At 37.8% G+C, this 27,203-nt stretch overlaps 1 protein-coding gene across 1 annotated transcript in view; it reads left to right on the top strand.

Annotated features, from left to right (window-relative positions):
* Nucleotides 1-1,978: 1,978 nt before the first annotated feature.
* The window catches only part of rsu1 (Ras suppressor protein 1), a 77,943-nt gene continuing 52,718 nt past the window's right edge, over nucleotides 1,979-27,203 (top strand). The window contains exons 1-4 of the mRNA XM_062441470.1: nucleotides 1,979-2,067; nucleotides 2,160-2,281; nucleotides 7,238-7,288; nucleotides 22,923-23,043. Of these exons, the coding sequence (XP_062297454.1) occupies nucleotides 2,173-2,281; nucleotides 7,238-7,288; nucleotides 22,923-23,043 (281 nt within the window). The 5' untranslated portion in view covers nucleotides 1,979-2,067; nucleotides 2,160-2,172. The remainder of the gene's footprint in view (nucleotides 2,068-2,159; nucleotides 2,282-7,237; nucleotides 7,289-22,922; nucleotides 23,044-27,203) is intronic.

Here is a 27,203-nt window from a genome sequence, read left to right on the forward strand (position 1 = left end):
GACCTTGTCTGTGTGTGATCTCAGGTTTAGCTGCTGGCAATAAAACTCTACTGCACTCAACTGAGAAGCCTCCTGGTCATTTTTTGAACAACTGATAAGAGTCTGACTAACCAATTTTACCCCACACCATCCATTCATTCATTCTGCATATTGGGTTTGCCTTTATTTCTCTCCATATGCCTCTTTCATCTTTACATTAGAGAAAAAGGTGAAATCACAGAGGCATTTACTAGTATTTTCTTTTCTTCATGTTCAATGATCTGTGCAAACCATATTTCTTCCAGACAGTTGTTCAGTGTTTTCTGATCATGATGAACTTGCTGATGACTGTTAAACAGAGCTGCCATTATTGGCATATGATACGGTTAACAAATGCATGAGTTACTGTATGTACAAAAAAACAGTAGAATTAAGTCTATTTTCATTTGACTACTTGACAGCCACTCTTGACAGCAGAAAAAGAAAGGACTGCCAAGGATGTTTTGTCTCATCTCAGCTCACCATAGCTGCAGCCATTATCCTGTTATGAACATTCATGAGGCTGCATGGCTACAGAAGGCTAATAGAAAGCCACCACAAACTTCAAATAAGGAGACCACCTACTTCTGAATGGAATGTTCATAAATGCATGAAATAATAAAATAAAAAAAGTAATGTGATAAATGTGCCCAGTGTAACAAAGTAACTGATGCCTTTTAGTAGAAAGTATGCTGCATTATATTTAGCCTACTGTAGTATACCCAAGTCTGTTCTCCAGTAACTCTTCTTAATTTAATATATCTTGCTCAATTCAGAGTTACTCATGAACTACTTCCTCACTTTTCTCTTTTGTGTGTTCCTTGCCACTACTCACAATTCTGCAGGTTAAATCAGAAAAGTGACTGCTAAGAGACACACAAGCCCTGTTCTTATATTTAGTCAAGAGGTGAATAGTTTGAAATGTGTTGTATGGGACTCCCCCATTTATTGATGTGTACATCGTATGGTCGATTTATGGCTTCATTGTTATAACGTGTAGCCTAAATTGTCCTCTGAGTGGTTGCATTTTTGCTCTTAAATAGAATAGATTAGAAAGTCTTTATTGTCATTGTACAAAGCACAACGAAATTGAGATGCCGTCTTTAAAGTGCAGAAACAAAAATAAATAAATAATTACCATTATTTAATGCAGTTTAGTGCATTTATGGCTTTAGCGTAAAAGCTGTTGTGCAACAGTGTTTAAAATTGAAAGAGGATCCAGAGAACTTCTCCACTTAGGTACTTAAGCACACAGTTTGGTGAACATATTATGGAAACTCAGGATGATATTGACAAAGATCACTTAAGCCTGATATATTTTATTATAAGCAGCTTTCATAATTCAAGTCAACAGCACAAACATACAAAAGTCCAAACTGTGCAACTGCAAAGTGACATATTAAGAAAAGAGCAGTGAGAAACAGTGCTGCAGGGTTCCTCCAACTATCTGCAGGAGGACTGTGCAGTCACACTCAATGCACTCCACCTTCACTTCAGCCCTCTATGCTCTCATTTTGAAGGGTATAGGTTCAAACCGGAAGTACATGTTAGAATATGCAGTTTTTGTTTTTTTAAATAAAGCTTTATCAAGATTTTCAAGATTTCCAAAAAAAGCAACAGTGCCACCCAGTGACAATACAACACCAGCGCAAGACGTTATGAAATGTAGAACATTTTGAAATAGCTAGCTGAATAAAGAAAAACAGGCGAAAGCGCAAATCTTGGAGGTATATGCCTACTCAACTTCCGTTCACACATACATGAAATACAGTCTTCAGCTACCTACAACATGATCCTGTGTGTGTCAGTGTTGTTGAGAGCTGAACTCAGGTGTGATGAGGGATCATCAGCTCTTTCTCGTTTTTACTACTCAGCCTTTGGCAGTTTAGAAACTTGACACGGAAGTGTGGCTAAATACTTCAGAACAGGAAGTATCCTATTATGGTGTGGAGTCGCTCACTTAAACTTCCGGTAGGGTGTGAGCTTGGATCTAGGATCAGGGCTTCACAAACGGATCTATTTTCTTTTTCTATTCCTCTTTTGTAAAAGGTAAGCCTGGTCAGCACTGACCTCCCACGTCCTCTACAGATGACAGAATGACCGTTTTCTAAAGCAATTAACCAGGGGTCTGTTTGTTTCAGCCTTTTCAGAAAAATGTCCAAGTCTTTGAAGAAGATCGTGGAGGAGAGTAGGGATAAGAACCTGGCAGAGGTGGAGATGTGTGACAGAGGCATCACGAACATGTTGGACGTCCCGGGACTGTGTAAGTCTTCTTTTCTTACGTCTAGAAACAATGAGTCATTCCAGTACATTTAACCACAACAACAGCGACATCCGAGGAGCATTATTGTCAGAAGTTCGAGAACGCAGATACATATGTTTTAACTTCGTTAATTTATATGAAACAAACAGTTTTCATCCAGAATGTTAGAGAACACAGACCTCTGTTGGTCAGTGTTAATGACGTCACAGCGATGCGTCCAAACATAGAAGAAATACCACTCCAGTTTCTAATCTGTGTTCCCTAGCTAAATACATGTAGTGTGACGTCATGCAACAACTGAACACCGAGATGCTGTAAACACAAACAACAAGTCACATTGCAAACCGTTTTGGAATAAATATTAGTAGATGTCATTTCCTTTATTCTGGTGTCTTTTAACATGCGTTTTGACTCTTTGATCTGTACTGTGAGAAAAATGATGTCTACATTTTATAAGTACATCCAGAGGAAGAGTTTGGCCCAAGATCACATATTAGAAGAGCTAAAAGTATAGAAATGTATGAATTCATTTAATCACTGGAGTAATATACAGGTGAGATAGTCATTCGCAAATTCAGATTTTTTTTGGGTGGTGTGCACATGTGCTATAAGTGAGAAGCTTTCGATATCAGTGGAAAAAAATGGAGCGGAGTTTCATTGATTTTGTTTTTTTCTCAATAAACAAGCGGAACAGATTTAATAATGAAGCTCTGACAGCCCTATGAAAACAGTGCTGAGTGGATAGACTGATGTATTGTTTAAATACATGGTAAAAGTGTGTGTGTGGGGGGGGTCCAAACTAATCATTTAAAAAAGTTGGTGGGACTTGTCCCACCCTCGTATAATGGCAGCTACACCCATGTTGTAGCATATGAACTGTCTAATTAGACATATGCCAGCTGTAATAACAGTCAAATATATGTATGTATAGAATATTTGGTTTGGGAGATATGTTTACCTGCCCATGTGTGGTTGCTTTAGGATGCATTGGTCTCCTACCAAGGAGTGGGACTGTGGGAGGGGTCTGATCATTCTCCATCATGAGTTCACTAACCATCAACTGATATTGTTGCAAAACAAATAAAAATGTCTGTGCTGGCAGTGGGGATGAATATCGTTAGGATTGTATTGATAGTACTGCTCTTCTCAATACTTCTTATTGTTTCGGTTTATTAATCAATACTCTTATTAGTTATTTTTCATTATTTCAGAATTACTTTTAAAAAAACACATTATTTAAAATAAAAAAAGAGTAAATTAAAATGAGTTTGGAAGTGATTTCTATTTTAAATATAACTAAATATTGTTTTTAGAGCAGCAACAGTCACAGCAAAGTAACTATATAAATTCAGTATGTTACTGTAAATAAATGTAAAATGTTATGGAAATAGTCTAAATGTTATCCCTGACATCAAGATATTTAGCCTGTCAAAGATAACCCAATGATTACACAATCCTTTACAATATGGTCCAAAATAAGGCAACCGTTTGGACGGCCAAAAAGTTCTTTTGTTCTTTTGTCCCCCAACTACTTTTTTCCTGCCTCAATAATTGATGCTTCATTTGAGTTGTAAAAATGTAATGGAATTGGAACTATGAAAGCTCTTTACATTGATGGAATGTTCTCCTTAGTTTCGTATTAAATTGAGTCTATTACAAACTCAATTCCTCAGATTTCTCCAAATCCGCAGTTATTTTAGATCCAACACATCTGCCTTTCCTACACTGCCCGTCAATACATTTATACAATCTTCTCTTTCGACCCCTCAGCTAAAGCAGCAGTGTCCTTTTTATATGACTATTTATGTAGCAGAACACTTACCTAGTTATTTTAAAATCTGCTTTGTAGAATGATTTGGGATTGGACACAATAGACGACCAGTGGGAAGATGCTTTGGAGAATGTACACAACATCAGTATGCATTAGACAAGTACTACATCATCTTCATTATTCCAATATCTTAATGTACAGTAGACTATTTGTGACTGATGTATGCAGCTCCCTGCTACTCCGGAACACATGTTCTAACTCTGTCCTAAATGATCTAACTACTGGAAATCTATTTTCCCAACTCTTTCAGATGTTTATAGGCAGGTGATAGAACCTGATTCTTTGATTGCCATAATTTAATTGCCTCAAAGGAGAGGATAGTCCTCTCAGAGTAACTAATTACACAATTGCAGCCTTCTATAGTCTAATTCTCCTAAAATGGAAAAACACATAGCCTCCCAGTTCTATTTTATGATTAAGAGATGACCTACAGCAGTGAAAACTAGAGAAACTCAGGTTTATACTTTGTGGTTCCGCTGAAAAATTAGAGAAAATAGTGGTGTCCCATCCATTTTGAATTCTTAAGCAACTTTTTTTGTATAACGCAAAAACGTTATTTGCATTGAAGTTATCTGTAATACTGAAAACCAATAGACACAATTAATTAAAGAAGAGCTGCCAGGTGCTGGTAGAGAGAGGAGGGGCTAGTATGTGAGAGGAAGTGCCATCTCAGCCAGTAGCTCATTTTACAAGAATTTGCCAAATTAAAGATACACGACAAACTAACTCATTCAGAACCAGGTTTGGAAAGGACTGCCTCATCATTTCCCCTATGTTCACTGTGAACATGTTGGGTTGTTTAGTTAATGCCTGCCTATATTTAAGACAGCCATCTATCTATATATCTATCTATCTATCCATCTATCCATCTATCCATCCATCCATCCATCCATCCATCCATCTATCCATCTATCCATCTATCCATCCATCCATCCATCTATCCATACATCTATACATCCATCCATCCATCTATCCATCTATCCATCTATCCATCTATCCATCCATCCATCCATCTATCCATACATCTATACATCCATCCATCCATCTATCCATCTATCCATCCATCTATCTATCTATCTATCTATCTATCTATCTATCTATCTATCTATCTATCTATCTATCTATCTATCTATCTATCTATCTATCTATCTATCTATCTATCTATCTATCTATCTATCTATCTATCTATCTATCTATCTATCTATCTACATTTACATGTGTGTGTATATATACACACACATACACATACAGTGCTGTGAAAAAGTATTTGCCCCCTTACGGATTACCTATTTTTTTGCACATTTGGCACACTTAAATGTTCCAGATCATCAAACAAATTCTAATATCAGACAAAGACAACCCAAGTAAAAACAAAATGCAGTTTTTAAATGATGATTTCATTTATTAAGGGAAAAAACTATCCAAATCAACCTAGCCCTATGTGAAAAAGTAATTGCCCCCCCTTGTCAAATCATGAATTAACTGTGATTAACCACATTTTTTGGAAAGCTGAGTTCAATTTCACTAGCCACACCCAGCCCTGATTACTGCCAGACCTGTACAATCAAGAAATCACTTAAATAGAACCTGTCTGACAACATGAAGTAGGCTAAAAGATCTCAAAAAGCCACACATCATGCCGCGATCTAAAGAAATCCAAGAACAGATGAGAAACAAAGTAATTGACATTTATCAGTCTGGAAAGGGTTACAAAGCCATTTCTAAGGCTTTGGGACTCCAGTGAACCACTGTGAGAGCCATTATCCACAAATGGAGAAAACATGGAACAGTGGTGAACCTTCCCAGGAGTGGCCGGCCTACCAAAATTACTCCAAGAGCGCATCGACGACTCATCCAGGAGGTCACAAAAGAACCCAGAACAACATCTAAAGAACTGCAGGCCTCACTTGCCTCAGTTACGGTCAGTGTTTATGATTCTACCATAAGAAAGAGACTGGGCAAAAATGGCATCCATGGTAGAGTTCCAAGGCGAAAACCACTGCTGACCAAAAAGAACACAAAGGCTCGTCTCACATTTTCCAAAAAACACCTGGATGATCCCCAAGACTTCTGGGAAAATATTCTGTGGACTGATGAGACAAAAGTGGAACGTTTTGGAAGGTGTGTGTCCCGTTACATCTGGCGCAAAACTAACACAGCATTTTATACAAAGAACATCATCCCAACAGTCAAACATGGTGGTGGTAGTGTGATGGTCCGGGGCTGCTTTGCTGCTTCAGGGCCTGAACGACTTGCTGTGATTGACGGAACCATGAATTCTGCTCTCTATCAAAACATTTTGAAGGAGAATGTCCGGCCATCAGTTCGTGACTTGAAGCTCAAGCGCACTTGGGTTATACAGCAGGACAATGATCCGAAGCACACCAGCAAAGTCCACCTCTGAATGGCTCAAAAAAAACAAAATTAAGGTTTTGGAGTGGCCTAGTGAAAGTCCAGACCTGAATCCAATCAAGATGTTGTGGCATGACCTTAAACGGGCTGTTCATGCTCGAAAACCCTCCAATGTGGCTGAATTAAAGCAGTTCTGCAAAGAAGAATGGGCCAAAGTTCCTCCACAGCGATGTGAAAGACTCATTGCTAGTTATCGCAAACGCTTGATTGCAGTTGTTGCAGCAAAGGGTGGCACAACCAGTTATTAAGTTAAGGGGGTAATTACTTTTTCACATTGGTGATATAGGTTTTGAATAATTCTTTACTTTAAATAAATGGAATGATCATTTAAAAGCTGCATTTTATGTTCACTCTCATTGTCTTTTTCTTAAATTAAAGTTTCTTTGATGATCTGAAACATGTAAGTGTGACAAAAAAGCAAAAACAGAAGAAATTTGGTAGGGGGCAAATACTTTTTCACAGCACTGTATATATGTATTGTGTATACATACATACATACATACATACATACATATATATATACACACACACACACACACACACACACACACACACACACACACACACAATACTTGCTACTATTGCTATTTGCTATTATTGTAATGACTATTGTAATGATTTGAATCACTATTAGACACATTTAACAATAGCTTTTTTTTAATGAGCGAGTTAGTTTCTGTGCTGTGTTGACTTGCTGTTCCATGTCTTTTCAGTCACCCTTTCCAACATCACTCAGCTGGTCCTCAGCCACAACAAGCTCACAGGTAAGCTTTGCCTTTGTCCTCTGCGCTCTCACAGCTGCCAGCTAAAACTGTCAGCAATGAAATGAGATTTTTTTTTTTCAGTGACTGCTTTTATTCTGTAAATTGATGTCTAATAAACCCCTCCTCATTCAAACCCTGACACTTATCTGAATTGAATGTAACAACGGTAAAATGGTGTTCAGAATATTAGGAAGAAAAGCAAAGAAGAATTATTAGAAATATTCAAATTGTCTCATTTTCACAACATTTTTGCTCCTGTGATGGCAGTGTGAAGTAGTTTTAAAATAATTAAACACACCATTAAAATGTATACATATCCAGTCTATAACATTCCATAATATACCTGTGTAATTATAGCCTCACAGAGTTAATGATCAGTTCTGATTATTACATTAGTTCTGACATCATACAATTGGCCCAGACAATAACTTTGCTTATTTAATTTGTGATTCAAATATGCTGAATGTTGAGTTGTACTTTGAAAAAATGCTTCATGTCAACTGAGCATTTTGTAACCAAAATAGTCTAAGGTCAAAGGTATGATTACTATCCTTCATCTCTGGGTCTTCTTCCATGAAAGGAGCTGACTCATCACATGAACTTAATGCAGAGCTTTATTCATGTGATAGTAGGCAGTCATAGATAGGTGGTCATCCTACTTGATGACCTTTGACCTCCTCGCAGTGGGTGCTGTAAGTAGTTTTGGTCTTGTTTTCACAAACAGCTGATGTCTGTTTGTGCTATTCATTCAGTCTCTTATCCAGAGTCCTTACAATTGAATTGATGTAGTGTTAACAGTCTGTGGTTGTCGTCTGGTTTGAGTCCCACCAGGATCTAGTCGTCCTCATTGGTTTCACAGCAGGTCATCTGCAGAACATGCTCATATATATACAACTTCTCATTATCGCATGACTGGTGCCTTACTTTTATGTGAAGACACCTGTGCCAGCTCCATTGAGATAGTCAGAGTGTTTAATACTGCCAGAGTCTGTCACAGTCACAGTTTACTCATGTTGCCTCTCTCAAACCCTGACCTAACCCTGTATCAAAAAGTATGTTTGTATTGAGTGGACATCTTCAGTAACAGCTGGAGTGTAGTGATGTAATTTAGTTTTGCACCAGAAGAGGTCACCAGAGACACATCAAGAAACTCACACTAACATGTTATGAAGCAACATTTAACAACTGGATAACCTATATGCACTTCTATTTGTGTATTAATCATATACCATTTTAATACCGAAAGAGAATGTGTAGAATAAATAATGTTTCATTAGAAAACATTTTAAAGAGCCTCTCCAGAAATGTTTAAAAATGAATATAAAAAAAACAGCCTGGCTTTGAGTATTAATTTATGTCCGATAGTTAAAATATCTAAAACTTTGAACAACTGTTCTCCCTCATTGAAACTTTAACTTTAAGTTTCAGACTGGATGGTGATTGTCACATGAGGTGCTCATAGATGATCACAGAGAATTTTTAGCCTTTTAGAAAACTGAATGAAAAAACAGTCTTCTCAGCACATCGTTCTGCCTGGTGAAAAGAACAAGAAGCAAAACACATTTTTGAGTCTTGGGAGTATTTTAACTTATTTTTTCTCCCTTGCTTCTCCTTTCATTTGAGAAAGCAGAACTAGAGAAGTGGTTAAACCCAGAGTTTTCCTGCTTGCCTCCTTTCTCTCCACTGTGGCATCAGAGCTGAAGTATTTTTTCCTTATTGCAAACAATAAACATCTGCTAATTAAATAACATCATTTCACTTGTCAGTTTCATTTATTGTCAGTGGTCAGGGACATTTTCTTGTTAGTACAGTGTAACAGTAATATTCTATTCATTATCCTGGGGTCAGTACTTATTAGAAACTTGTATATAGAACTTTGTGCTCAGAAAAAATGGTGTGTTATGTGTATTGTGTTGAATAGAAATGACAGAGAAGGGTCATTGAATTACTGAAGACAACAAATGTTTTTGGCTCTCTGTCCATCAGTGTCATGTCTGGATGAATGAAAACATTTTATCTTTTGTAAATTAAGTGCAAAAAACCTTTAAAGGCCATCATGAGACCATGTGAAATGTTTTTTTTTTCCATCAAGTAAAATACGTATTAGAGATGCAGTTTTCCATCTGTACTTGCTAAAATGGTAACATGCTCCCCTTCTGGGGTGATGTCACAGTGTGTGTGTGTGTGTGTAAGAGAGACTTTGACTGTGAGTGTGTGTGTGCTGTTTTCTAATCTTCTGCTGGAGATGGATAGATTACATACATCTCACTCTGCTGGGTTATTTATAGCTCAGATCAAACAGAATAAATGGGGATAACATAATTGCCGTAGTTACCCACCTGCAGGCCCTCTCAAAGAACACTCAGTTCCTTGTAAAGTCAAACTCAGCTGTCCCACTCTGCCAGCAGCCTGTGAACGCAGCAGGAAATATCACTTTGTACTTTAGTGAAGTCTCTTACTCCACTCACTTTTATCCAATATAATTTGGTGATACTACAAATGCAGCTGCATTGTGTCAGATAGAATGGCGGTGATGTTTCTGCTGCTTGAAGGCAGTCAAGAGTTATAGTGTGGAAAGTCTTCCATTCAAAGGACTGCCCCCACTGCCAGGTGCTAACATGTCTGCACTGTGGTCATCACACTTTTTGTAGGTGATCATTTCCCATCACACTTAGACACCAAATGTCCCCTGTCATGTCTGTGCAGGACTGCATTGGTTTTCCTCCTCAGACACACCGATATACAAACCAATCATCAAGGAGCTCCTGTAGCACACTACAGGATCAAGGAGACCATATTGAAATCAATATCATATATTGTATGGAAGACCTTATAAATAGGGTAGATTTGTCCATCTGGACAGGAGATTGTGAAGGTGTGTTAATTGAGCTCTGGCCAATGGTCCACAGAGAGGTCTGCTAAATGAAATAGATTTCTAACATCTGTGAACCAGTAGGACCTTTAAATCTAGACGCTCCAGAGAGACCATCTTTATGGACTCTTTCTATTCGCTGTTTTGTTGTATACTAACCCCTGGTACCCTGTGTCCCTATTCCAACCCATATACTGATACTAATATCAGGACTGTTGGTATCTTTACAGCTTCACAGTTTGGATTTCTTAAGTTCATTTGCAACTCTGGTTTGGGGCCAGACATTGTATTTTGAAATGATAAACATAATTTGATGTCCTGAATTGATGAGCACAACAAATAATACTTATAATAATGTTAGGTATGCTCACAATGATAAATGTCATTGGATGAAGTGAGGACAATAACTTTAAATCAAAAACGGTTGGACTTTTTTATTCGCTGTTGATTGAAGAATTGCACCAATAAGACATTTCAGTGCTCGTATCAATAACTGACAATAAAAACAAATAATATATTATTAAAAATTCAAAAATATGAAGATGACTATTAATATATGCTTTTTATTTGACAAGTTTATTTTTATACATCAATGTTTACAGTAGAGAAAACATGTATTTATTGTTATGCTTTTTGTTACAATTGTCAAAAAATAAACTAATTAAATAGATTAATTCATATCATACCTGTTCTCCTTATGGACGTGACCCTTACAATCACTTTTCCTACTTTTGAACTGAGTAATGGTTACTAAGATCTCTCAGACACCACTGTTTAGAAGGGCTGCAGGTCTTTAGTGGTAAAGTGGCATCATTCACGCCTTGCTCTATACTCTGCTGCTCAGAGACTCACTGATGGAGGTACTGTTGGTAGAGAGAAGGAGCTGCTGATCTCAGCCTAAAGTCTTCAATAATTCAACTACTTGATATATTTAGTGAATTAGACTCAATCGTTACATATAATTTTACATTTGTTTTGAGCTCATTCAGTTTTCTATTAGCATAAGGAGCTCCGTATGGCTGTTGAATATATTGGCAGTGAATCATTTGGGAGCATATATGATATAGGGCATTTTTCCTGTCTTTATTTAAGTGTGGTTTTTCAATGTGAGAGCATGATTTATTGATTTCATGTTTAGATTTGAACCCTGCCCTCACACTGCTTCTGCTCAAACTGTCTCCTTGCACTCTGACTGCTTCTGGGCACCTGTGAATTGTCTGTTCTTGATTTCTGCTCTGCTCTCGGATTGTTTGTTTAACAATACTTTTAAAGTTTCCCAACTAATGGAATGCCAGGTTCAGTGTTGACCAATGAAATGATCTTTGCCTCGTTTAGGGCGTGTTCACTTCTTTATTTATTTATTTATTAATTTACTCTTTAACCAGGCTCATCCAATCCCACCCTCCAGGGCTTTATTAAATGTACTTCCTTTGCTTTCTTTACGACTTTTTGAATACATGACAGTTTATAAATATATATGTGTGTGTGTGTGTGTGTGCATATATATATATATATATATATATATATAAAAATACCAGTTTCTGTAGTTTTTTCTCTTACTATAGTAGCTTTAAAGCTCAGCCTCCTGTTGGTCTGCTAGAAGAGAAAACAATGTCACCTCCATGACTCAGGAGTGGAGTCTAACGGATCGCCAAAGTCAAGGACCTCAAGTAACTTTTTTTAAAATTTAATGGTGCTATTACTTTCTTCAAATTGAATTGGCTAAGTCAAATGTGCGGCACAAGAATATATCCATTGATAATATTTTCCTGGCTTTCTTTTGTATTTTCATGTGACCACTGTTGAAGATATACACTTTGAGCAGGAGCAGAGCAAATCTAAGTGCAAGCAGGAGTTGTTTGAGTGTGAGGGCATGAATTGAAGGAACAATGTACAAAATCTGAATGTGAAATCAACTAATCGGACTTCCGGTTGCACCTCCGACATGGCAGCAGCGTAAAGAGTGTGCTCCCCGACTTTAAATTTGGGACGCCCTGGATAAGTACCAGTAGGTAGATATAGTACGTGACAAATATCGAACAGAAAGGGCAAAGAGAATGACGAGAGGAAAATTGGGCAAAAAGTCTCAAAAACCTGAGTTAATCGTCGACGGAGACGTCGAACAGCATATGTTAGCATCAGAGCTAGCGGGAGAGGACCACGAGCTAACAGCGGCTGCACGGTCGAGGGAGACGAGCCCGAGCAGTGGAAAAGAAGTGGAACAGTCCAGTTAAGAAATGGCAAATTTGGAGACAATACTGCGAGAACTACGTGATTTCCGTCGTGAAAACACGGACACTCTCAAGGAAATTAAGGAAGAGCTCAGGGAAACAAATAACAGGATCGACAACGCTGAGACGCGGATAGCGGAAGACGAGGAGCGTCTGCAGCACATTGAGGACACCACGTTTGAACTGCTAGAGCTACAGAAACGGTTCGAAAACAGGCTGGTGGATCAGGAGGGACGGTCGAGGAGGGAAAACATCAGGATTCATGGGGTGAAGGAGGGAGCGGAGGACAACGCCAGCTCTATGATTGATTTCACTGAAACGCTTCTACGGGAAAAGCTGGCGCTGCCACTGTCTCTTCACCTTCGGATTGAGAGAGCTCACCGGGCTCTAGCGTCACGTCCCCCCCTGGATTCCCCGCCGAGATCCATAGTGGTGAGATTCATGAGCTTCAGAAACAAAGAAGAGATCATAAAGATCACACAGAAAGGAGGTTTTGAGTACGAGGGGAGAAAGGTGTTTCTCGACCATGATTATGATCCGGACGTACTGAAAAAATGCAAAGAATATACAGAGGCAAAAAAAGTTTTGAGAGAGAAGAAAATACACTTCCAAACACCATTTCCAGTGAAGCTAAGGGTGTTCTATGAGGGAGAGATCCGCATTTACAACATGGCTGAAGAGGCGACTACGGACATGGCGAGGAGAGGGCTTCAGGTGACAGTGGTGAAACCTATGGAGAGCGGCCTGGAGAGGATCAAGCGCCTCACCTGGCAGGTCAGCCGAGCAGAGAAGAGCCAAACACCCAGGGAGATAGATCCAGGATTTAAACAGAAACTGAAAGCCTTTAGGAGGAACTAAGGCAAGATGTGATGATCAAGTGATCTCAAACGGAGGACTGAGCAGCTTTTTTCACACTTGGACTGTAGATTTAGAAGCATTAACGTGAGAAACGGGCCCCCTCTTCTTGTTTTGATTTACTTAGCTTGGGTTATTCTGACAGACTATATCTACCTCTCTCTATATATTATTATTATTAAAAAAAAAAAAAAAAAAGTCAGGGCTACTTTTGAGTTGCATTTATTTACTTTTATTTGTAACTTGCTGGTCACAGTATGGACAAAGCTGACTGCAGCACAGAGGGCCCCCTTCTCTTTGAAGGAAGAGGTCATCCCTCAGAGCAGACTTTCCACCAGAACTCATTTAGGGTCAAAATGCAGACCACACATGGAAGTGGTTGTTGGCATCACCAGTTTTTTGGTGGATGTTTTTGGTTTTGGTTTTGTTCCGTTCAAGGCAGTTTACCATTGTAGTAGCATAAGGGGTATGTATGGAGTGAAAGAAGGGAAATAGTGAATATGACAACCCAGAAGAAATTACTCAAAATAGCTTCATATAATATGAATGGGATACTTAACCCAATTAAAAGGTCCAAGATACTAGGTAAAATGAGAAGGGAAGGGGTCCGAGTTGCTCTATAGCAAGAGACACACCTGTCAGAGAAAGAACATGAAAAACTAAAAAGAAATGGGTTTAACCAAGTATTTTTTTCATCTTGTAGCACAGGTCATAGAAGAGGAGTGGCCTTTATGGTATCAGGAAAAATTACTTTCGAAAAACTTTCAGAAATATCAGATAAACAAGAAGATATGTACTGATTAATAGGAGACTAGAGGGTGAATTGGTCACCATTCTAAATGAGTATGCCCCCCCAGGCTCAGACTGGGTATTTTACAGGCAACTGTTGGATAAGGTGGTATCAGAGGGGGAGGGTATTATGATTTGGGGAGGGGACCTAAATATCAGACTAAACCCAAAGCTTGACTGCTCAGCCAGTGGTACACAGAAACCAGGGATTAATAAGAAGTTTGTAAATTTAATGACAGAATTGGGTGTTATTGATTAAATCCTAAGGGGAAAGACTATACATTTTTCTCAGCACCACATCAGATATACTCCAGGATAGATTATTTTTTCATGTTCAGCAAGGACAGTTATAGGATTGAAAAGTGTGGAATCGGAATCAGAGACAGATCAGACCATAGTCCAGTATATATGACTCTGGCTATGTCAACAGAAACAAAATCAACACTTTGGAGGCTAAATATAAGTGTATTAAAAGGACAAATGAAGGAAGAGTTTATCAAAGAAATTCAGATGTATGTAAGGGAGAATGATAATGGTGAGGTGTCTCCCCCAGTACTGTGGGACGCGTGTAAAGCTGTGATTAGAGGAAAAGTAATTGCTAAATCAACGTATTTGAAAAGGCAAAAACAGGAAAAACTCAATAAATTAGAATCAGAACTTAAAAAACTGGAAAAAGAACATTCAAAAAATGTGAACGAGAGAATAAACCAAGATATCAAATTAAAAACAGAGATAAATGACATCTCGTCTACAAAGCAGGAAGTAAATCTACAAAACTGCTGACCTACAGATTAAAAAAGCAAAAGGGCAAATAATAACATTTATAAAATTAGGGATTCAGATAAAAATTTACCAAAATATAAGACCGAAGAGATATATAAATGTTTTGAATTATATTATAAAAATCTATATTCCCAACCAAAAATAAATAATAAACATCACATAGTCACATGGCCTTAAATTTACAAAAGCTGACAGAGGCCCAGAACTCAGCTCTGACAAAGGAAATCGCAGCAGAAGAAATAAAATCAGCTATTTCAAAGCTGAAGACAAACAAGGCCCCGGGTACTGATGGATACGCCTCAGAGTTTTATAAAGTGCTCAGAGAACCATTGATCCCCTTGATAAAGAATGCGTTTAATTGGGTGCTAAAAGAGGGAGAAATCCCAAACTCTTGGAGGGAAGCTTACATTTCGGTTATCCTGAAGGAAGGGAAGGACAAAATGGAGTGCTCTAATTATAGACCAGTTAGTGTTCTTAACCAGGACTACAGACTATTCACTGCTATTTTAGCTAGATGCTTAGAATTAATTTTACCAGACATAATTCATCAGGACCAGACAGGCTTTATTAAACAGAGACAGACACAAGACAACATCCAACGTACATTACATATTATACAAAACATTATTAAAAAACGAATAGAAGCAATAATATTAGGATTAGATGCAGAAAAAGCATTTGACTCTGTCAGGTGGGATTTCTTATATTTGGTGCTGGAGCGATTTGGTTTTCATGAAACATTTGTCAAGACTATAAAATCTCTATATAATAAACCGACAGCCAGGATCAGAATTAATGGGAATCTTTCAAACTCTTTTGTGTTAGAACATGGGTGTCGCCAATGCTGTTCAACTAGTCCACTCCTATTTGCTATCTATTTGGAACCCCTGAGACAATGGATAAAACAAAATGAAAATATAAAAGGTATCAACATTAAAGGAGATGAACAGAAAATAGCATTATTTGCGGATGATGTATTATTATACTTAACACATCCCACTAGGTCTCTTTTCATTTAATTATGTCCCAGATAGAAAAATGAGAGAGAGTTTTAGGTTTAATTGGGACTCAAAATGTATGAAGTACTTGGGAGTGAACCTGCCACAAGATGTGCCTCAATTGAAATCTCTAAATTATGACGCATTAATATCAAGAATCGAATCTGATATGGAAAGGTGGAATTTAATCCCCCTCACAAGTTTGATCTCAAGAATGGAAGTTGTTAAAATGAATGTAATTCCAAGGTTACTATATGTATTCCAAACCCTACCAGTAGAAGTAACAGACAAAGATTTTATAGAATGGGACAAATTTATCTCAAGATAAATTTGGCGGTGGACAAGACCCCGAATAAGATTTAAAACTCTTCAACTGCCTAGAGATAAAGGGGGACTAGCCCTTCCATGTTTTAAAAGCTAATATCAGGCTGAACAGTTAAAAACCTTGTGGAATTTATGTAATCCTGCCTACAGTGCAAGATGGAAGGACATCGAATGTCTCATATCAAATAAACATGTTCCAATAAAGCAATAATAAATGATAAAAAACTGAGGGAACATCTTCAAGAGGAGTTAAATCCTTGGCTGGGGTTATCCTTAAATATATGGTTTGAGATTATATCAAAGAACAAACTGATTGAGCAGAGCAAGGTACTGCAATAGATCACACATGATTCAGACTTCACACCAAACACAATAGATAGTAGATTCAGTAGATGGGAAGTGGGACCAAAAATATTTTGGGAGCTTTTTAAAAAGAAGGCCATCAAAAGCTTTCAGGATCTAAAAAATCAATACGGATTGTACAATCAGGACTTATACAGATATTTACAGATGCAGCATTATATGGAGCAAAATATAAAAAAGTTCAATTTGGGTGAACTTGAGTCTGGTATTATTAAATTATTCATTTCAGCTTATGATTCAGACCAGGACAAGAAGTTAATCACAAAATTATATAAAGAAATCGAAAGATTAAAGGGCAATAATACATATATAAAAGAAAAGAGGGTGTTATCAAATGAAGAATGGGAGAATGTAAATGAAGGGCAGTGGAAAACAACATGCTCCCTCTCATGGAGAGAGTATGGCTGGAAGAACATAGTCAGATACTTTATTACACCAGCACAACAGAAATCTAGAGATACACAATGCTGGAGACTCTGTGGTGAGAATAAAGCCAATCATTTTCATATCTTTCAGGGATGCCCCTGTATTCTACCTTATTGGCGGGAGTTACAGAAGAGTATGGAAAAAATTCTGAAAGTGAAAATTCCACTTACATTTGAAGTTTTATATTTGGGAAAAGAGAACCAGGAGATTACAAGGTCAGGAGAAAAATACATATTTCGAATAATGCTGGTGGCAGCTTAAAAAGCCATCACCAGAAAATGGCTTAAAACTGATGCACCAAAAATGGAGGATTGGGTAGAGGTAATGCTCAATATTCATAGAATGGAGAAGCTGACTTTCTCAACTAGACTAAAAACAGAGACTTTTAAAAATTACTGGGAAAACTGGGTTCATTTAGTGTCTCCATTGAGAGTATGGTAGATTACTGATCCCCTTGGTTCAGGCTACAAATGTGTTCATTGTTCATATGTTTATTATGTTTACCCTCCAACAGGAGAAAAGGGACGATGTAAGAGAGATGTGAAAATAAGGACAGGAGTGAAAAGGTGTTTCTTTTTTTCTTCAAATTTACTCTATGGTAACTTTCTTTGAGAGTGTATGTTTATATATGGCTCTGCTCCCTGGTGGAGAAGTTGTTGTATACTGTTTGAAAATTCTATATGAAATGTTAAATATTATTATGTGGAATCAATAAAAAACGTTAATTAAAAAAAATTTAAAAAATAAACTAATCATGTATCCATAATGAAACACTGCACTCTTGAATAAAGATAGGACAAACAATGAGCGGGATAAATACATTGCTCCTCCCTTAGTGCTGGATTTTGTTGCACTTCTGACAGGAAGCAGTCACTGTCCACTCCACTAAAGTGAAATCTAAATTTTGGTTTATTCTCTAGACTGTGGCCTCTCTGCTATTTGCTCTCTCTTTCTATGTGTGTGTGTGTGCATGTGGAGCCCTAGTGCATCCAGGCACTGAAAGGAGGACTGAGAGGTAGGCTTTGAGTGGCAACCTAAGTTTGCAGCCGAGTCGAAGTTATTAGACATAATTATCGGCTAAAATATCATTATTGGAACAATAATAGAATTTAATTTCCTTTATATATTAGCCACAGATACTGTATATAGTGCATTACTACTTCTTTGTGGACTTCAGTATTTACTGTAGTTAGCATGGCCTATAGACGAGATATCCACTAGACACCCTGAGGAAATCAGTGTTTGTATATTTGAACATTTATAATAATTTTATGATATGTTATTTTAAATGTTTATTATCTTAATTCAACTTCACTCACCTGTTCTGTGTTATCAACAAACCAAAGTGAGGTTGTTTTTAAAACCTGTAATTTATTGTCAGTATGTTAATTTATTATAGATAACAGTCAATCAAAACGGCTGGATTTGCCTGGGTTGGCTCATCAATTATTTAACTTTAATTTCAGGATGTAGATTATTGTTTGGTATTTTCCACATCTTATAAGTTATGAATAAATGGATGTCAGCAAGTTAATGATAGGACCATGAGTGCCTCTGCTTGTAATCTGTTCTCAGTATCAGGTGTTTAGTGCAGCGTTTGCAGTGACTGTTTTTTATGCGAGGGGAACACTGGATGTCAGTATGACTAAACAGTCAAAGACGTCGTATTTGTGTGTTTATAAAAAGTATTCCCCTCCTTGGATGTTTTCTCCTTTTATTGCTTTTACAAATGGAATCATGGTCTTATTGTAAATTATATGTTTTAATTAATTGACATTTCTTTGTAGAAAACTGTTTTCACTTTGACATGAAAGAGTTTTTTTTTTGTAAATTCTTGTCAAAAAAGCCAAATTACATTGACCATGATTCCATTTATAAAAGCAATTAAAAGGGGAAATCATCTAAGGAGGTGAATACTTTTTATAGACACTATAAGTTTATGCTCTGCTTATTCAACAGTTGTTTGATAAATTGCTCGTACCATCTCCCGTACTGCTGGATGTTTTTGCACTTGAGGCAATGAGCAGTTGTAACCCAGTTGTTTACTGTGAATTCACCAGAGAAGTCACTGCTGCATTCACACTTGTGCTCAGTCATACACTACATTGACTTTGTACTAGGAAGCTGGCAGGGAAAAGTCTGCTGAGGTAGTTTCAGCTCTATTGGATCCTTACTCAAGTCCCTCTTTTTCTTCAAACTGATGGAGAATGTACCAACCGTTTTTTTGCAGATAGATGTGTGATCAGCATGAGGGTCATTTGCACTTTTTTTCTAATAAAGAAGAATAAGCTTTATTAATCAGACTGAACCTAAATCACAGTGTACATTTTAATTCATAACTGTTTATACTTTTAAATCGTATTATTTTATTGAAAAGAGTAATTACTCTACAAAACTATATATAATAAAATAAAATATAACTTATATTTTGGACCAATATCATAATGTGGTCTTGTGGGAAGTATGTTGTTGGAAGACACACACCGCACAGCTTCCATGGTGGATGAAATCAATAGTCTGACTCAAATAAGGTTCTAAAGTACATCCACAACATATTTCACTAGTAAAACTGGAAATGTAGAATTTTGTGTTGAATCTTGCAGCATTTGGATTACTGCAGCTGGGTATCTCTTACCATAGATCAACAGCTAGTTTTAGAAATGTTTTTGAATATCCATGGCAAGGAAAAAATGTCAGTTTGCATCAGTAAAAAAAAAAGAAAAAGGTTTTGTATCAGTACAGATACCCTCCATTTAATTTAATGCTTTGCTGATTTGAATAAAGGTACGAGAGGAACTGTGTCTGTATGAGCTGTGGTTACATACAGAGTAAAGCCACTAAAGACCAGCAAAATCATTGTTTGTTTAATTTATTCTTTCAGGTGGCTGAATGTCACCTAAGCACATTCAGATTTTATTAGTGTACCCTTAATAGTTTATTTAATTTACGTTTGTAGTGTGTGTCGTAAAGTCAGGTTACTGAGTAGGAGTGGATACAACTGTCAATAATGCTAACGTAGCCTAACCTCTTAGATTAAAGATTAAAGTTATTTTTTTCAGATTTAGACTATTTAGACTGTAACAGCACATTAGTTAAGGTTGTAAGGGTTATAACTGTTGATAGTTATTGTTGTTTTGTGGGTTATTGTTTGTTGAGCTAAACTAGCTAGCATATGCTAACTGTTGCTCAGAATGTGTGATTTGGTAGTGATAGTAGTTTGTAAATTTATAGGAAATAAAACATTTTTGTAATCTTTGGGTTCATCTATTGTTTTCTACAAAATATACTGGTCATAAGAATGGCAAATGGACTGTACTTAAATAGTGCTGTGCTAGTATGTTTGGCTACTCAAAGTGCTTTTACATTACATGTCACATTGACACATACACACACTGATGACATGAGCTACCACACAGGAGGCCAACCTGCTCATCAGGAGGAGACTAACCATTTATATACATTCATAGACCGTTGGCACAGCAATCAGGAGCAATTTGGGGTTGAGTATCTTGCCCAATCTTCCGATTGGTGGACAACTGAGCAACACCTGCTAATTGTAGATTAATTCATGATTTAATACCATTTTAGAATTAACTATTTTATACTTTATTTTATTGGCCTACTGTATGTTTATTATAATTCTGAAAGTTACCGTAAAAACCGGTGTATAAGTCACACCGGTGTATAACACGCAGTTTATTTTTGGGGGGTGTCATGCTGGTAAAAACACTTAAAGACTGGTTTATTTGAATGCACCAGTATTTATTAATTATATAATATCAGAGCTGTCACTGTTTGCGATTAGGCTACTGCACCTCAATCAATCAATCAATCAATCAATCTTTATTTGTATAGCGCCAAATCACAACAAAGTTATCTCAAGGCACTTTACACATAGAGCAGGTTCTAAACCGAACTCTTCAAGTTTTAATTTATAAAGAGACCCAACATTCCCACATGAGCAAGCATTTAGCGACAATGGCAAGAAAAAACTCCCTTTTAACAGGAAGAAACCTCAGGCAGAACCAGGCTCAAAGTGGGCGGCCATCTGCCTCGACCGGTTGGGGTAGAGGGGAGAGAGAGGAAGAATAGGAGAGAGAGAGAATCACATAGAAAATAAACATTGAAGCTAGAAGGTCCGGGACTGGAATCTGTCATCCGGACGTCTACAGGCCCAGATTGCCTGTGAGATGAGAAAGCACAGACAACTCCGGGGAAGAAGTGTAGGTTACTGAATGCATTAATAGTACATGAATGTTATTGGATATAGATGGATGGATAGAGAGAGAGAGAGAGGAGGAGAGAGGAGCTCAGTGCATCATGGAGGTAGGAGTCCCCCGGCAGTCTAAGCCTATAGCAGCATAAACTAGGAGCTAGCTAACTATAAGCTCTATCAAAAAGGAAAGTTTTAAGCCTACTCTTAAAAGTAGAGAGGGTGTCTGCCCTCCGGACCGAATCTGGGAGATGGTTCCACAGGAGAGGAGCCTGATAACTGAAGGCTCTGCCTCCCATTCTACTTTTAGAGATACTAGGTACCACAAGTAGGCCTGCGTTCTGGGAGCGCAGTGTTCTGGTAGGTACATAAGGTACTATGAGCTCTTTAAGATATGATGGAGCCTGACCATTAAGAGCTTTAAAGTGAGGAGAAGGATTTTAAATTCTATTCTAGATTTTACAGGAAGCCAATGCAGTGAAGCTAAAATAGGAGTAATGTGATCTCTCTTTCTAGTTTTTGTCAGAACGCGTGCAGCTGCATTCTGGACCAGTTGGAGAGTCTTTAGAGACTTGTTAGGGCAGCCTGATAATAATGAATTACAATAATCCAGCCTGTAATTCAACCTCCATCCATCCATCCATCCATCCATCCATCCATCTTCTTGCCGCTTTATCCGGGCTCGGGTCGCGGGGGCAGCAGCCTAAGCAGGGAAACGCTTTTGCACATTGCGCTTCAACATCAGTTTGCTCTGTAAATACTGAAACATCACAGAAACTAGTGTGTGAAATACTTCTGATCAACACACATTCATTTTTCCACACAACATACAGCATTAACAGGTCATCAATAGTGTATTTTCACTAGCTGCTGACACAGCTGGAGTGTGCAGCTCATGCTTGACACTGCTGTTTATAGGACGTTATAGTTCATAAGTGTGGACGCTCACGTTATCTTTACAGTTATAGTTATTGTTCTGAGTGTGGACAGCCTTTTAAATACCTATACTCATATCCAGATCCAACCTCTTTCTGTATTTTACTGGTGTATAAGACCCACCCCACTTTTAAATGAAAAATATTGCATTAAATTAAATTACGGTAATTGACTTTAAATGTCATTATTTTGAGATTCTGTGATTTTTATTGATGTTATATATTGTACATTGTTCTAAACCAGATGAATTGGCAGTTACACACAAAGTAAAGCTACTGAAAAGCCGCAAAATCATTGACAGGAGTTTGGTCGTGTTGTACAAGTTTGTGTGTTGATGAAAAAGTGTGAGGCAGACAAGCGTGTATGCATGTATGTGCTGGAGCTGTTTCAAGTCATGCTACCACATGCACATGGGATGTGGTAATTTAATGACCCCTCTCATCTTCCATACACACGCAAACAGAAGCACACAGGTCCAACTGATACAGTATCAGTATGCCCGGACCTCACCTCTCCACTACTCATCCTCGTGGCAGCATTCAGGTCAGGGCCTGGCTGGTGTACTCTTGTCTTCCTCCCTCTGCTTCCATCTCACCCTTCTTCCATTGATCAGCCTGATAATCCTATAAACTTCCTGCTCTTTGTTATCAGTCCATTGATCTGTGTCCGCCTCTCTGGCTGCAGACGATGAGGGAATAAATGTGTGGATGGAGGTGAAGACACAAACTGTGATATGTGTACTGCTCACACATCAACAAGGAGATGGGCCAACAACAGCAAGGCTGACACAGCAACTAGTGGAGTTATTAGTCTGATATGTGTGTCATTTTTCTGTGTTTTTCAGCGGTGCCTGCTAACATCTCTGAGCTGAAGAACCTGGAGGTTCTAAACATCTTCAACAACCAGATTGAGGAGCTGCCAACTCAAATTAGCAGTCTTCAGAAGCTCAAACACCTCAACCTTGGGTATGTCCTACTCTACAAAAATGTTTTACACATATGCTCTACCCTTCCATTCTCATTCTTTGTAGATTTGTGCAGGAGCAGTACAGCAGATTGTTAAGATGCCTTTTTTATTGTATTTGCTGCCCTGAGGCAAGGCCTGTCTACTATCTGATCATTCTCTTGTTCCCTCCAAGAACACAAACCACACACACACAAACACACACACACACACACACACACACACACACACACACACACACACACACACACACACACACACACACACACACACACACTAGATTCTACTTTAGTCAGTAGATTCCTTATCTCCATCTCTGCAGTCCCCCTCCACAGTGAAACACAAATCGCCCCCTTAGGCTGTCCCAGACTTTGAGTCTTTCTACTTGATTTGTTTCATTAGGCTATATGACAAAACAGCAACCAGGTCTAAGAGCTTGATGAAAGGATGGTTGAACTATAGGTTTTATCATGACTAGGTCTGAAACGATTACTCGAATTATTCTAATAATTTGATTACAAAAAATGATCGAGGCAAATTTTTCGCTTAATTTGTACGGTAGCCTAATGATGCAAAAAATAAAATCAGTCACACTAAAAGTAAGTAAGTTCATGTATTTGTTTCAGAAGGTACTGACGATAAATGCACTAAATGGGTTTAGTTTTGATTTTTAAAAAATCGAATATTCAAACTTGGTTTAAGTTATACATCTTAAATATTTCTTGTTTCAAAGTCATTTGACTTTACTGCATTATTATTTTCATGTATTTGTTTCAGAAGGTACAAAAGTTAAATGTAATAAATGGGTTTAGTTTTGATTAAAACCCACTTAATTGTTCATTTTCAGAGACATGTCTTTTTTGTCCTTTTTCTCATTTTTACTATTGCTATTTAATAAGGAAAATTAATCTATTCGATTACTTGATTAATCGATTAAATAATCGTTACAATAATCGATTACAAAAATAATTGATAGCTGCAGTCCTGGTCATGACACAGTTTGATTTCAAGATTTGGTTAAACCAGTGATATTTGAACCTCAGCTAAAATAACCTTCATTTGCCTCTGCTGTTTTGAACATAAGTAGTGCTCAAACATAAATAACAATCAATATACTAATTTGAAGTGTTCATTTTTTGTTTGGGGGTGTTACAAAGCATACGAACATATCCGCTTTCAAAAATATAGCTGGAAGTGGCAATTCCAGGTTCAAGCCAACACAGACCATTAGAAGTTGACAGCTTCACAGCGTCATTAAAAATATCCATCCAAGTTTGGAGATGTTTAAACAAACTGTTTGGAACTGGTGGCACCCCTTATAAGGCGTTTCAAAACAGTGTTTCACATATGGTTCAACATTGTAAATAATTTTTTTGTCATGATTAGACAAACAACTTGAACAATCGTGAATTGTTTTATAATGTGATTTGTTATGCCATGGACATTTTTTGCATTTGTAGCTCCTCCTAGTGGTTCATTTGAATAATAATTTTGGGGTATGTTTCAAGTACTTATGTGGGTAATATCCTAAACGTTTTGTGATGATCTGCCCAATGGTTGTTGACTTGGGTCTATTTATGTGCTGAGCCATGCCCTTTTGAAGTTCATTGGTCAATATCTTAAAAATGAAAAAAAAAATATGAACAAGCTTTATGCACCTCTTGATATGCTTGGTCCAATAATGATCCACAGAAACGTTGGTAGCAAAAAGACCTACAGTTTAGTAGGAAATGTCAAAAAGGTCTTATAACTACATAGGCACAAATGGGCATGGTTTATATGGACAGATTAATCTGGACCCACAGAATTGTGTTTGTTAGACTTGTGGCTCAAAAGTTATATGGCAAAATGTAAAGTTTGTTGTTACAGCGCCACCATCTGGACAATTCATTTTATTTCTTTGGCAGCACTTGCACACAATTTCCAGTCAATGGGCAAAATCTGATATTTCCAAGTTTTAGCATTTTGGACTTGAACCCCTAATGATTTGGAAGTGTGTTAATGTATTTGTGTAACACATTTGCGAGGGGAAGTTCAGTTGCTCACCTGCTGGCTAGAAATTCCTTTTGTGTCTGTTTGGATATGAGTGCAGGCTCACACAGCCTGGGTGGCACTGACAGGAGGATTAGGAGGGGAGCCGTGGTGTGTATTGATCCACAGACAAACATAATCTGGACAGTGTAAGCCTCATACTGCTATTCAGCCTGTGCATTCACTTTTCATTGTCTGTTTATTTTTCTGTTGGCTCTGTGTGTGTGTGTGTGTGTGTGTGTGTGTGTGTGTGTGTGTGTGTGTGTGTGTGTGTGTGTGTGTGTGTGTGTGTGTGTGTGTGTGTGTGTGTGTGTGTGTGTGTGTGTGTGTGTGTGTGTGTGTGTGTGTGTGTGTGTGTGTGTGTTATGGACATTCTTCTGTGTATTTGAATCTAGTAAGTGCTTAATCTCATTTGTCAAACACACATGATAGATTTGAAATAGAATAGTTGTCCCTATGACCTGTCAGTTGGTTACGCACACACCCACACACACACACAAACACACACACACACACACACACACACACACACACACACCATGGGTATACATGTGCGTAAATTCAGATGGCAATACTTCATCACTAAATCTTCCCAGCTTGCTTATCTGTCTGCCTATGCCTTTGAGATGTTCTCTAGGCTACTTATTTGATGACTGACGTGATGGTCAGTCCACAAGGACAAGCAGCAAACAAACGAATGAACTGAATTTGGGGACATAAGCATTTCTACAATATCTGGCCCCTGTAGCAATAGCTAACATGCCAAAGCCAAAGCATGTTAATGCAGGTCATCATGGCACCGGGTCTCCCAGCATGCAAAGATACTTATTGTGAATCGCCTTTTAGTCATATCTGTATTTACTGAGGTTTGCTCTACCCTGGTATTGTTCATGTTGTACCTGTCACTGTCACAACAGCAGAGAGATCCTTTTCAAAGATAAATCAAGTTAAAAACTACTTGCGCCATGGCAGAGGAGAACGAATATACCAGATGTTTTTTCAGTTATCGACACTGCTCAAAAAATTACACTTAATCAGTATAACACCAAGTCAGTTTAACTTCAGGGACATCAATCTGTCCATTAAGGAAGCAAAAGTGATTTTTAATCAGTTCAGCTGCTTTGGTCCTAATGAAAGTGACAACAGGTGCAATGGAGAGGCAAAAGCAAGACAACCCCCAAGAAGGGAATGGTTTTACATGGTAGTCACAGACAATTGCTGTTTCCTTATCCTTCCTGACTGATTCTTCCCTAGTTTGATGTTCAGCCAGTGTCCTTGTCACTACTGGTAGCTTGAGGTGGTAGCTGCAGCCCAATCAGATTACACAGGTAGTCCAGCTTGTTAATGTTCTATTGATCTACCTGCCCAGGGACTATGGGCGGATAGTAGCAACTTGCTAAAACCTGGTGCAATGCATCTCTCCTCGTTTTATACAAGGTTAATGTTTTATTGTGCACTGTCCCTGTTTAAATAAAATAAAAATTACATTACATTTACATACAGGATGGCACATCCATACATGCAGTCGCAAGAAGGTTGGAAAATATACCATGTATTTTATGTGTTATGTTTGCTCAACAGGTGAATATGTGTTTGAGGACAGTGAATTACAAATTACAATTACTACATGTATGTGAATGTTGAATACTTAAGTTCAAGTTCAAGCACTTTTTTTTGGAGGGAAGGGATGTCAACTGTTAAAATCTTTATCTTTAATAAATAAAATTCAGCCAGTGTCTACTACAACTTATCTATCTGATCAAGTATTCGTCAAAGATAAATCCTTGCACCATTACTCTTGTAGTAGGCCCCTCAAAATAGAGATGGAAATATGTTCACATTTAGATTCACTATCTGTAAAATATATTGAGTGATTCAGGAACCTTTGAATCATTCTTAAAATTGCTTTGTTTAAAGCCTATTGTACTCCACTGTATACTGCCCACTTGTGGTGCAGTTACAGTAAGGCTAAATTTAACAAACTTCGGGTGGTATATAATGATGCACTGCGAATCTTGTTGAAGCTCCCTAGATGGACGAGTGCCAGTCAGTTGTTTGTACACAGCAATGTTCCCACCTTGGACGCTCTTCTTAAGCTGCCTTCAGACCAAAAGCGTCTGATGCTAAAAAA

Source organism: Scomber scombrus, chromosome 20, assembly GCF_963691925.1.
Source record: "Scomber scombrus chromosome 20, fScoSco1.1, whole genome shotgun sequence".
Classification (NCBI taxonomy): Eukaryota; Metazoa; Chordata; class Actinopteri; order Scombriformes; family Scombridae; genus Scomber; species Scomber scombrus.